Raw genomic sequence first — 12,944 nt, forward strand, 5'->3', positions numbered from 1 at the left:
TGCAGTAATGAGGATAGATAAACTGTAGCATTTAGGTGGTTTGGTTTTTGGTTTGGTTAGCTCAATGCCAAAATCGATTAGTTTGATTTTTGTTTTCATTCGATTTTCGGTTCGATTAACTCAAACTCAAAATCGATTAGTTCGGTTTCGATTATTTCAACTGGCGTAGCACGTCAATTCGGTTCGATTATATATTTAGGGGCGGGACAGTTCAATTATAACCAAATACACACCCCTAAATAAAATACGAAAATTGCAAAAGGATCTCTACTATTATAAATTACACTAACCACCTCAATGACGGATTTTTTGACATTATTGAATGGCTAAATTTTTAATCTTATATTTGACTACAGCATACTAGAAAATCAGCCAAAAAAACAAAATCAGCATATTTATAATATGTACATATTACATAGAACAGAACAGAAGCATCATCTGGAACTCCCATGATATTTCAAGTGTGCACAGCACAGCAGCTCGTACAAAATGGTAGTACATTGCACAGAGAAGAATATAGGAAAGTAAACCTGTTTTATGGCTTCCCATTTCCAATACATATTAAGTGGAATCAATATATATCATCAATCATTTTACCATGTGCTGATCAAGCAGGGTAGTAACATAAACAACGGCATACAATTACTGGACGATTGAAAGGGCAAGCTTGGCAGTGTGATTGAAAGGGCAAGCAGCTCGTACAAAATGGTAGTACATTGCACAGAGAAGAATATAGGAAAGTAAACCTGTTTTATGGCTTCCCATTTCCAATACATATTAAGTGGAATCAATATATATCATCAATCATTTTACCATGTGCTGATCAAGCAGGGTAGTAACATAAACAACGGCATACAATTACTGGACGATTGAAAGGGCAAGCTTGGCAGTGTGATTGATAAGTCCTCCCATTTTTGTGTTTTTCCCCCTATTTCACGGCCCATTTCTATCAGCGGAAGGTGGTAATAGTGGACTTGGCCATCGAAGCATAAAAGGAGATCCCGATTCCACCTTATATGCGGCTTATATCGCGGCCAAAAACAAAGGTTGTAGTCCAGTTGACTGCCACGTAGAATCGGTTTCTCCAGCTTAAGACACGTGTAAGATACGCAGAGCGCCAGATAAACCAACTGGTAAATCCTGCCAGAGACAACCCTTTGGCCTCCTATAGAAGGTGGTCCATAGGTGAGCTCCACTTCATCTGATAATAGAAGAGAAAGGGCTGGTTACATATAAATATGTTTACCTTGCTTTGCCTGAGATCCACAAGAGCCTTGAATCTGCCAATAGTTGCCATGCTCCCCAAATGCTTATACACAAATGGTTCTCCCAAGTCTATGTCTTTCGCTGCATTTGCATGTCCTCCACCAGCTTTACCAATCCTGTTCAGTTGACTTGCTAGGTATTTACCCTGCCGTTCTGCAACCTGTTTCGAGCATCCCAATGGAAGATCAGAAAACCATTACAATTTAAATGTTATTTCATATAATTCGACTAATAACTAGTCAAAAATAAATTGAGATAAGATAAGCAACAAAGACCACGTTTGTGAAGTAGAATTAACTTACTGAAAAACACTTACCTGGGCCAAAGCTGGAAGGGTTGGTCTGCCTGTACTTTCGAGGAACCCACTGCAGTCACCAATTGAGTAGACATCCTGAACGGAAGGGATGCGTAACCACTCGTCAATACCAATCCTGTAGACACAAGCGCTTCATCATTCACTTCCATTGAACATGAATACAAATCCATTGCACAACACCAAGCATATGGTTCTAAAATTAACCTGGCGAAATGAAAAGGGAAGGAGGTTCAGACTGTTCAAAATCATGAAATGTAACTCACAAGCGTTTGAAAAAAACCAAGTAGGTAGCAGATGTTGATGTTGATAAAATGCAACATCTAGAATAAACCAGGGCTTTGACAAAAAATGCAACATCTAGATGAGGAGATCTAGGAGAATTGGAAACAAAACATACACACACAGGAATAAACCAAGGCTTCTAGAATACAAAACAAGAGTTCTCATATGGCCACCATTCTAAGGAGCCTACCCCAATTCCTCTATGTTCTGCCTCTCTCAGGAATAAGTTAAGTTTTCCATAAAGAGTTCCCAGTAACTAAATATTGTAAGTTCAAAAGTTGGAAGGTAAAACGCACAGCAAATATGCATGGTGAAAAAGCAATTTCAGATATACCTTCCACCTGGAGATTTTGGAAATGGAAGACTATTTACAAGAGGTGAGGGACCAACGCCGGTAGACCATACTAATAATCCATAGGGAACATCACTACCATCATTAAGAATTATCTTCTCTGGTTGAACATCCTTGACAACTCCACGAACAAGACGAACTCCTGACTGAGAGAAACTACCATAATAAACTGAGGCAATCTAAATAAAATCTTTAACATGTGATGGAACGATGAAAATCGTACAAACAGAAAATACACAAGTTCTTTTTCTCTTTAAGTAATGTTTGTTAATCAAGATATAGACAGAAAAAATGAGATATAGAAAGCATACCAGACAAAAGTGTTTTCCATTATGTTTGTTAAATTTATCTGAAAATAAGTCATGTAACTTTTTATCTTAAACTTTCTAAATAAATTTATCTCTTCCCCCCTTTCAGATAAGTTATCTTGAACCTTATAAATAAGTTATATTGATGCAACCTTATTTTACTCATTTTAACAAACACTACCTTAACAAATATCCCGTTTTGACAGCAGAGCATAGAAATTGTACGAGTATGCCAATGAAGAAGGTAGCAGATGTTGACAAAATGCAAGATAAGCATACACGAGGACCGGGTTTGCTTTTGCAAATTCTGACAACCAAGAAGTGAAAAGATGATAAAAGACTCTGACACCAGAAAGAAGTTATAAGTATGCCAACGCAAGCTAGCAGTAGAAATTGACATAGCGTAACATGAGCATAAGAGGAGAGGGGGTTTGCATATTGTTTCAGCAAATTACAACAACCAAGAAAGGAAAACATGATAAAAGATACAGATTCCTACTTTCTTCTCCCCGTGTGCTCCTCTAACCACAAACCAAGAGGCCTAACATGTTCCATGCATACAGTTGGTTGCTTTCTGGGGAGGGATTTCTAATAATATTCTAAGGGTTTGCAAACATTGACTACACATCAAACTGAGACCTTACAATTGCATTATTCAATTACTAAGGCCAAACATTTCTCTTCCTTTCTTTTACATAATAACCAAAAGACATAGGCTCAGACATTACAAATTTCGTGCTAACTTCAATGAACACGTAACATGACTAAAAAAAGGTGTCCCCGGTGCATGGGGCTCCCCACTTTGCAAGGCTTGGGGGAGTGTCGTTTTTTGTATGCAGCCTTCCCCTTGAACATAGAACGTGACTGCATGATAGAAAATGACCAACAGAAGAAAGAAACCAAATTTGACTTACCAAAAAAAAATTAAAAAAACCAAATTTGATTTCTGAAAAGAAAATGTAAGATGACATAGATGCAATTTCTTTATAAGTTTGTATTGGCTGTTGTTATTGGTAGAGCAACGGGTGGATGCCACAGCACCAGGTGGAAACCATCCAAAGTGACACTCTATTGCGCAAGATCCAAACGCTGCCAACGGCAGTTCTGTTTCCCATTCTCTTTGCAATTCGGTTTCCTTGTGTGAATTTTGGAGTTTTCAGAATCAACAGCACGCACACGTGACACAGTGCCAACTAAAAGAGACATTGAAGCCACAAACCCATCTTAACCACAGTGGATTTTGTAAGTATGTTACTTGAGCACAAGTGAACAGAGAAGAGGTCTAAGGTTAAATACAGCCATGCATGACAGCTGTGATGGCATGTTCACTCCAGCGCACTCCACATGAAGGATATAAACATGGACGCATAAAAAGATTGCCCTTAGATTTACTCAAAGGCACACTTATGATAAACAAGAGATCCATGTTTTGTAATTTAGGAGATACGTGGTGCTTTAAAAAAATTGGTTTCCTCAGGAAAACTGAGGCCAAAAGAAATGGTGACTAGATATTCAGTTCGTTTCTCTCCTATACCAAATAAAGGATAATTCCATCTCCAAATAAAAATTTATTTTTCTCATGGCACAAGTATAGAAAAAGGATGAATTTTCTCAACCAAAAAAAATAAAATCAATAACAAAAATTGCAGGTATCACATCCTGCATATTATGGATGGGGGATGAAACAAAAGGAACACGAAAAATAAAATTGGTCTGCTTTGCAAAGTTAATCTAAATGATATGAGCAACGTTACTAAATTATTCTTCCCCAAACAAGAGTGAACACATATTATCTATCAAAACAAAAGGTAGTTTGAGAAATTAATGCTTTCTTTCTTGAACGAGAATGAGTTAAACACCCTGTCTTCTTATGATTAAAAACTTCTTATATATAAAAAGAAAAATTAAAAAAAGGAATGCGTAGAGTATTATTTATTGCCTGTGGAATGATACAAGTTAAAAGACACTTCAAGTCACAGTAGAAATGAAACACTTGAAAGTTTCAATTTGAATCATGCAGTAAATTCAACTTCTATAATATAGTCAAGTTTAGTGCTTACTTCTACTCGGTCTATCATCTCTCACCTTTACTAGCTGCTTTACCGCATACTTCCTGAGGCGATCATCAAACGAAGATAATATCTCATTCGCCTGGAAAGATGATGCAATTCAGAGCTTTATCAACATAGTTATGGAAGTTAAGAATGATTAGTAATCATATCATTCCAGTATGGTCCCTTAAACAAATAAAAAACTGGCCAGCAACTCTAAAGAAGTAGATAAATTAGTTTAAGGGAATAAATTAGGGAATTAGTAAATCAACAAGCAAACTTGGAGGGATCCAAAGCCCCTATTTCATATAGGTGGAAGTATCAAATTTGGTTGTGGATTTAATGCTAGGCAAAGAAAATCGGTTATTAACAAATCCACAGTAAAAGCTTAATGGCCTAACCTCAATCAAGGTAACATGAATGTAATCCTTCACATGAGCATATCTTTGGTGTACATCCCTGACAATAAAATCACTAAGCTCGCCACTGAACTCAACTCCTGTAGGGCCACCGCCTACAACAACACAATGTAGGAGTCTACGCTTTTCTTCCTCGGTAACTCCTGGCACAACCCACAACCATTAGAGAATTTATCACGAGAATCCATATCTCACGAATCAAGTAATGCAACCAATGTTTAGAAACAACCAGGCACGTCAGACAGCATCAAGTTTAGGAGCAGTCTCCTCCGGATTTCCTGTGCATGATAGACCTCACGAAGGAAAACAGCATGCTCTTGTACACCCTTAATTCCAAAAGTCAAAGGCTGTGATCCAGCTGCGATAACTAATTTGTCATACGAGATTTTGAAATTCCACGGTTCCAAGGTATCTGCTCCATCAGTGACAGTTTGGCAATGCACCTAGCATACCGTACTTGAGTTGTTTTATCATTATTTTTGGAGCCAGGACACAATATAGTTATCCGCCATACTTCCAAAGAAATACAGAGAAATATATCTAAAGATAGCAGCTGCAGCATTCAAACTTAACTAAATCTCACAATAGAACAACAATCACAAGCCTAAATCCTACTAGGTGAGGTCAGGTACATGAATTCTATACTTCCATCCATCTTTATCCATGCCCACCATTATTGCAAGTTATGAAGAAAAGGCAGAAACCATAGGAAATCGTGATAGAAATGGTGACAGTACCAGAATTCTCTATGTCTGGAAATAAGATTATTAATGAGTATATATGGTTCATCCTGTCTGACAAACATCCATTCATTTTCTTCTCATTATTCAAAAGGGTCAACAAATCAGCTCCAATCCCCTTTCCTTCTTTCCTATAGGCAAAACCCTAGGTAGAATTGAGAACCTAGAATGAATTGTTCAGCTATTAGTGCCTACTTGCAGAAGGAAGCAGAAAAATAGAAGAGGAAGGTAACACAATCATATCAGCTTTTCAAACTTATTATTCAGAACTTGAATTCCTTGCTTTACCTACATTACATCACCGACAAAACAGACCGATAGGGCAAATATGGGAAGACGTACCTCATGGTTATTGGGATCAACTCCAGTGCAATTGGCGAGGAAGAAGTAAGAACCGGGTTCGCGAGAAATGGCCGGCTGAATCCGGGCGATCGGCTCGGCGACGGACCGGAACTCGAGCGTGCCGACGCAGGTGGAGGCCAGGAGCGGGGTGAACACCATGTGGTTCCTGGGAGAGACGCAGACGACGTCGTAGAGCGCAGTGTCGATCCCCTTCATGAGCCGGCAGCCGGCCCAGCCGGAGCCTAGCACCACCAGCCGCGGCTTCTCCTCCGCCTTCGTCCACCCCAGCCCGGAGTACCGATCCTCCACCGACGTGCTAAACTCCCAAAACGACGCCGGCGGAAGCCTGGCCTTGACCTTGCGGTTGAGCGGCGATTGCCTGGCTACGGAGGCCGAGATTTGGGCGAGGTTTCTGAACCAAACCATCGTGTTCGTGTGATATAGAAATATTTCTAGTTCGGAAGAATATATGTATATTAGTATTCTGAAGAAAAAGTGGAGCAGAATTTTGCAGAGCTTTGGATGGGCCTAGATGCAACTCCACGGGCGACGTTGTCCGGCCGTGAAGTCAGTTCCAGGGACTGCCCGACCATAGACGAAGAAAGAGGTACCACTTTACTTCGGAGTCTCAGCTCAGAATCATATCAAATTCAGATGAAAAAGGAAATCCTTCTTACATATTTCGAAGGGGGGAGGAGGAAAAACGTCTAGTTGGCTGACTGGATTGAGAATCCGTCTCCTCCGGAGATATTGGACATATTATCCGAAAGCAGAAAGCTCTTTTCTAAAAAAAAAACAAAAAATTTAAGAAGAAAAAGAAAAAAAAAAAAAAAAAAACCTTCTTCTCTTGAGTTTTCCTAATTCCCAGCCAATCTAGGAAGGAAATATTTCTTTAACTTAATCAAGGAGATACATGCATTGGGCATCAAGTGCTATTATTATTAATTAATTTTCAAATCATGGGGTGGGGCTGCAACGATTTTGTTTATATAATAACGTCACATGCATGTATCTGTGACAATAGTATTAGTTGCCCCAAAATAATATCAGATTATTATGTGCAACGTTTGCAGTGATTGGTTTTCTTTCTTTCTTTCTTTCTTTAAATTAGTACTTGAAGATATATAATAGAGAATACTGTTTAACATAATTTTTTTTTTTTGTATATAAACACTTTTACGCAAAAATTAACCATATAACAAATAGCCCAACAACTCCGAATCATATAGCAATGTCAGTATTCTATTTAGGTCATCTTCAAATCAAAACAAACAAACGCTTGAGCCTAATTAGCCTTTGCCTAACTCAACCAATAATAATACCTCCTCAAAGGCCCAACAAACAAGAAAACACACTACCTACCTACCTACCTAACTCAACCAATAACACCTCAAAGGCCCAACAAATATTTAAGTCTCAACCAAGAAAACTCACACCCTGTCGACAGAATCATGCCAAGTTGCACAATATCGTAACAGGGAGCTGCTATTGAAACTCAATACATGTATATCGCACCAAATAAGAATCAGGGAATATCGCGGTTTCTCCGGCCGCCGTCGCTAAATCCGGCACCTCCTTTGGCCCTGGGGTCGTGGCCGTGGTTCGCCGAAGCTTCCCCGTAGTCGTCCACTTCCACTCTCAGAGACCTCGCCTCCGCCGCATCCACAACCACCGCCATCTTCTCTCCTGTGAACCGGCATACAATCACACACAACCGAGAAAAACTGAAGGAAAAATGCGAAACCTAGCATCTGATCTATAATCAAAATCGTCTTTAATTTATAAATACAAATATATGTGCGTGTTTAAATGTATTGATCCTGGAACACAGATGGAAGGAAAGGTGGTGTTATTCGACATATAGAGAAAGAGGCTTTCCAAAATATTGCACAACCAAAATGGCGATATACACATACATGCCTGATCATTAATTAGGTTTCTCTAAGAATGAAAAACAGAAAGAAAAATTGAACTAACGTAGAAAATCTCAACCAAATTCCTTGCCACGGTCATTCTACGCCATCGGATCAATTTCATCTCTCTCCATATATACATGTGTGAATTTATATACTCAATGTCTAGTTGGAAAATGGAGGACATTACCTTGGAAAGAAATGGAGTTTCCGGCGAAACAGACGAAGGCGAAGCTGAAAAAGAGGCAGCACCACCACAGCCGAACTCCAATCTCCATCTCTCTCTCTCTCTCTCTCTCTCTCTCTCTCTCTCTTTCCATCTAGCCACGATTTGACGGTGATAGGATATCTATATATCTGTCTCTCTCGGTAGCGACGATTTGACCATGGAGGATGAGATGGCGTAAGCGTAACAACCAACGAGGCAAAGATGGCATGCATTTCTGATTTCACGTTTAATTGGGGGTGGGGGTAGATGCTGCTGGAGTGACACGTGGACAAATGCGATTGGTTGATGGAGTTGACTTATTTTGGGGCTGCTGCAGTCTCGGGAACGAGAACCTTAAACGAATCAGATTCAGAGCTGTTGGGATCCTCTTGACTTCTCCCCACCCACCCCCACCCAAATCCACTTATTAGAGAGATTGCACGGTTTGTACGCATAACAAAAATCAAAAGCTCACTAACTAATTAATTAATGAAAATGAAAGAGAGATTGTTTTGTTTCGTGATTACTCGTGTTCATCGTTACGAGCAAGATTAAAATTAAACTCCTTTCTCTTATAACTTGATCTAGCTAGTTCTTGTAATATTCAAAATTTTATATTAAAAATATTTTAAGAATCTTTTGAGTCTAAATGTAATTTATAATACTTTCGATCTAATATATAAATTTCAAAACAGGAACAAAAAGGTAAATGACCATATCAAAATGAAACTTAAAGAGTAAAAATGTCCAAAAAGTTAGGGCCTATTCTCTTTGTCGTTTTCGGCCCGTTTTGAGTTTTCAATTTCTCAAAACACTGAAAACGCGTTTATTTTGTTATTTTCAAAAACGTATTTTCGAAAACAAGAAAAAAATTTGTAAAGGAAACCCAAAACAACATTTTGTTGTTTTGGGTGTTTTCAGTGAAAACCCACCCAAAACACCAAAACGCGGAAAACGCGTCCCCCCTCCCCACTGTGCAAACCGACTTCAAAGACCAGATTTATCCTCTCTCCTCTCTTATCCCCTCTTCTCTTCTGGCTGTCGACCTCATCTCTTCCCTTTTGCTCGTCGACTGCCACTGCCATCGCTATCACCGCCGTCAACCGCCACCGCCACTGCAACCACAGCTGTCGATCGCCACCGCCACTGCAACCCCTTGCATCGCATCCCCCGTCGACCGCCCCCGGTCTCCTTTCTCTTCTCTTCTGGCCTGCCACCGCCATCGCCATCACCGCCGTCGACCGCTTTCGCGACCATCGCCGCAAACCCTTGCATCGCGTCCGCCTTCGACTGCCCCCCATCTCTTTTCTTCTCTCTTTTTTTCTGGCCCGCCATCTCCATTACCGCCGTCGATCGCTTCCGCTTCCGCCACCACCACTGCAACCACTGTCGTCGACCGCCCCCTATCGCAAACTCTTGCAAGCCGTCCGACTTCATTGCCCCCAACCGTTCGACATCACCGCCCCCCCATCGCAAATTGCAAACCCTTCTGCAATTTGATTTTCTGTGTTTTGTTTTGTTTTATTTTTTTGTTTTATTTTATTTGAATATTAAACTAAAAATGTAAAATGATTTTTTTTATATTAATTTTTTTAAAGATATTTTTAAGATTTTGGATTATACCTATGATAAATTAATATTATGTTATTTTGTAATTTTAGTCATTTATTAATAGATGTTTAAAATTTATTATTAGATTTTAATGTTTAAAGTCTGATATTTTTAAAGATTTTAAATTTTTTTGTTATTCTGTTATTAGTTATCAATTGTATTATAGGTTAAAGTCTTTTGAATTAAATTTATAATTTATTAATAAATATTTATAATTTGCTTTGAATCAAATTTATTAAATAAAATATCATAAAATATTTTTTTTCAAAATCTCGAAGAGAACGCGTTTTCTAATTTTTAGTTTTGAGAAACATTTTTTCAAAATGACAAAAAGAACGCATTTTCAATAATCCCAAAACAGACACTCAAAACACAAAACTGAAAATGAATTCAAAACTCTAAACTCAAAACTGAAACACAAAGAGAACACCACCTTAGTGATTTGAAAACCAAGAAATTCATAGAAATTTAGGATCCAGTATGCAATTAGGGGCATTCAGGCCAAAGTGCAGAATCTAAAATTTGGCCGAGGTATTGCCATTGTAACTCACTATCAAAACGAAGTTTTTTCTAAACTTTTGAGGGTGTAATAAGGCATCCTAAACTTGTGAGGTCTAATGGAATAAGTGGAAAACTCGAAGTTTGAGAGATAAGGGCAGAAGTGTGAAACACCAAATAATGGGGAGTAAAAAGAGTAAAATTCAAAAAATATGTGTGAAACCTACAAATCACCGGCCAACTTTACAACGGTTGCCGACAGGACTTCTAAGGGGTGCAAGGATGCCCTCCAAGCTATAATGATTCGAATGGGCATGGTTATTGGCCGAGATCGACAGTGATAAGACGGAAAACGGACTTCAAAATGATCGAAAATCTTGCCAAAAATTTCAAAGGGTTTTTATTCTCATTTAGCTTGATTTGAGGCTTGAAATGATGAAGATTCGAAGCTTAAGGACCAGTAAAGCTTATGTATGGTCAAAAATTCGGTGGAAATCATGTATAAATAGGGTTCACAAGGTCGAGGGTTTCATACCAAAATCAAAGGCAATTTGAGGTGTTTTAACAATAATCGAGTGTTGAGAGCATAAGGTTTTTGTTCCTTAGGGTCTAAGAAGTGTTTCTAGAGAATTTGAGAATGTTTGGTATAAGTTTTAAGGGGTTTCAGTGAGATGACCGAAAAATCAAGATTCATTGAAATCGAGACCTGCAACCGATCATTTGAAACTTTTCTAGTGGTGTTTCAGGGAACTCAAGGTACCCTTAAGGCCGACTTAAGAAGGGCTACAATGTGGTAGGATCAGATTGGTCATCAAAGCAAAGTTGCAGTCGTCATCGGAGAAGAAGAAGATCGGAGAAGATGAGGCGCATGAACAGCACGGGTAAACTTCACTCTCAGCCATGCACTTGGCACGTGGGGGACGACATTTTCCTAAAATTAATTTTAGAAAATTATTTTAAGAATATTTGTGAAAAAATATTTGGTGGAAATAGGTGCTATGTATTTATTACACATTTTTAAAGAGAATGAAAATTATGAATAATAGAGAAAATTATGGAGAAAATTAAGAAAATCATAAATATTGATTTTCTTGGATAATTTTTGACCAAGAAATGATCACTATAAGTGTTGAGGTTTTGCACACTATTCGAGATCGACACATTTTTCGATGAACACGTCGAATTACTATCCAATGTGAGTGAACAGTCTCTTCAAAAACCTAGTATGCTTTATATGGGTGGTTCGATCCGAGGTTCATTTATGATTTCACCTATAGGTGGTTGATTTCATGTGATTGTGTTGCCTATTATTTTATAAGCATAGTGCTTATATCGAGTTATTTTTACGCAATGCATTAACTGGATATGTTTTGTGAAAAATGCATAGCAAGTGATTTTCATAGCGTTGTTATATTTGAATCATGTCATGGTCTGGTAGGACGGGATAGAGTCTTCTTGAGAATTGGGCAAGACTAATCTTTATTATTTGGATGATGATGATGTACACCATGAGATTAAGTATGTCGCCCAAGGTCAATCCCAACCATATGATGTGGAATAGATTTTCTATGGGAGATTGAGTATGCCAAGGAGATTTTTCAGAGTTGACGTGTCGTGTTGTTTTGTATATGCCATGCTTATGATCATTCATGCATTCTATGAATTGTTTCTGTGCTATCACTTACATGATTCAACATCTAATTTGACTTCTATTCCTAAAATATTCAAACATTCCAGACAAAGGTCGCAACAGGGATGAGAACATGGTCGGATAGAGTTGATAAAGTACGAGTATTATAGGTGGTGTTTATGTTTTTGAAGTTATGTAATCCTTATTTTGTTGGAAAACGGTTTGTATGAACGGTTTTAGTATCCTACGATATCAAGTTATGTTATTTCTACTATGTAAAGCTTATGGCTTGTTTAATTTAGATTTATTGATCTTAATAATTAAAAGGGTTCTGCGATTTTATTAGCATATAAAGATTGTTCTTTTCGTTACACTACGTATGTATGGATCTTATGTATAAAATTTTTTTTGATAACTCTTTATAGTGTGTGTACTTAATTTCAAGAGTTGAAATTTTTTTTGATAACTCTTTATAGTGTAACAAGGCGAGGTGTTACACTTTCTTTTATAAAGATTCATTCTCTAGTTAGTTTTAAGTGGATTTGTGTACATTTTTTCCTTTATATAAATATATCTTATTTACCCCAAAAATAAACTATATACCGAATTATTCTTGAAATTATATATATTCACAAATTTTTTTAACAATTATTTGACTTATACATTATAATTTAATAAAACTTCAATATGATGAGTGTGATTTATCAAAAAGAAATAATAATTATTTCTATTACAACCTTTTATATATAAAATTTTACTAAAATGATAGTAATATAAATTCAATGATACCACGTCAAGACACAAGAGGGGAAGACTTGAAAAGAGAGAGCTGCTCAACGTCAACTTAGCATTAACTCCAAACAAGGGAGGGAGAGTAAATTATGCTTAATAGTAATACTACCTCCAAAATAAGTATAAAACAAACAATCATGGATGATAAAAGAGTATAAAACCAACATAAGGATGATAAAAAGCATAAACAAAAATTCATCAATAATACAAGGTACG

The 12,944-nt window shown here is 37.7% G+C and overlaps 2 protein-coding genes across 3 annotated transcripts; both read right to left on the reverse strand.

Annotated features, from left to right (window-relative positions):
- Positions 1–436: 436 nt before the first annotated feature.
- Positions 437–6,851, reverse strand: LOC127797788 (internal alternative NAD(P)H-ubiquinone oxidoreductase A1, mitochondrial-like). Of its 2 annotated transcripts, XR_008022279.1 has the most exons (9): positions 6,077–6,851; positions 5,224–5,437; positions 4,977–5,137; positions 4,610–4,675; positions 2,199–2,362; positions 1,583–1,697; positions 1,247–1,426; positions 747–1,165; positions 437–530 (listed from the first exon to the last, which is right to left on the reverse strand). XR_008022279.1 is itself a non-coding variant. In XM_052330930.1 (8 exons), exons 1-8 carry the CDS (start codon positions 6,500–6,502, stop codon positions 1,013–1,015), a joined length of 1,479 nt encoding a protein of 492 aa, XP_052186890.1. In that variant the 5' UTR covers positions 6,503–6,851; the 3' UTR covers positions 437–1,012. The 2 variants fall into 2 exon arrangements, 1 of the variants encoding a protein (XP_052186890.1); XM_052330930.1 differs by having other exon boundaries at positions 437–1,165.
- A 385-nt stretch (positions 6,852–7,236) lies between these two features.
- Positions 7,237–8,383, reverse strand: LOC127797789 (uncharacterized). The gene is made up of 2 exons (XM_052330931.1): positions 8,180–8,383; positions 7,237–7,762 (listed from the first exon to the last, which is right to left on the reverse strand). Exons 1-2 carry the CDS (start codon positions 8,307–8,309, stop codon positions 7,602–7,604), a joined length of 291 nt encoding a protein of 96 aa, XP_052186891.1. The 5' UTR covers positions 8,310–8,383; the 3' UTR covers positions 7,237–7,601.
- Between the last annotated feature and the right edge of the window lie 4,561 nt (positions 8,384–12,944).

This window comes from Diospyros lotus, chromosome 3 (genome assembly GCF_014633365.1).
Source record: "Diospyros lotus cultivar Yz01 chromosome 3, ASM1463336v1, whole genome shotgun sequence".
Classification (NCBI taxonomy): domain Eukaryota; kingdom Viridiplantae; phylum Streptophyta; class Magnoliopsida; order Ericales; family Ebenaceae; genus Diospyros; species Diospyros lotus.

Bases quoted from the DNA above. Each gene is read 5' to 3' on its own strand.
- LOC127797788 (XM_052330930.1), bottom strand. From the start codon at position 6,502: ATGGTTTGGTTCAGAAACCTCGCCCAAATCTCGGCCTCCGTAGCCAGG. The intron at 5,438-6,076 runs GTACGTCTTCCC...ACGGTATGCTAG, and splicing joins TTGATCCCAATAACCATGAG to GTGCATTGCCAAACTGTCAC. The intron at 2,363-4,609 runs GTGAGAGATGAT...AGTTTCTCTCAG, and splicing joins CGGTAAAGCAGCTAGTAAAG to TCAGGAGTTCGTCTTGTTCG.
- LOC127797789 (XM_052330931.1), bottom strand. From the start codon at position 8,309: ATGGAAAGAGAGAGAGAGAGAGAGAGAGAGAGAGAGAGAGAGATGGAG. The intron at 7,763-8,179 runs GTAATGTCCTCC...GCCGGTTCACAG, and splicing joins AAACTCCATTTCTTTCCAAG to GAGAGAAGATGGCGGTGGTT.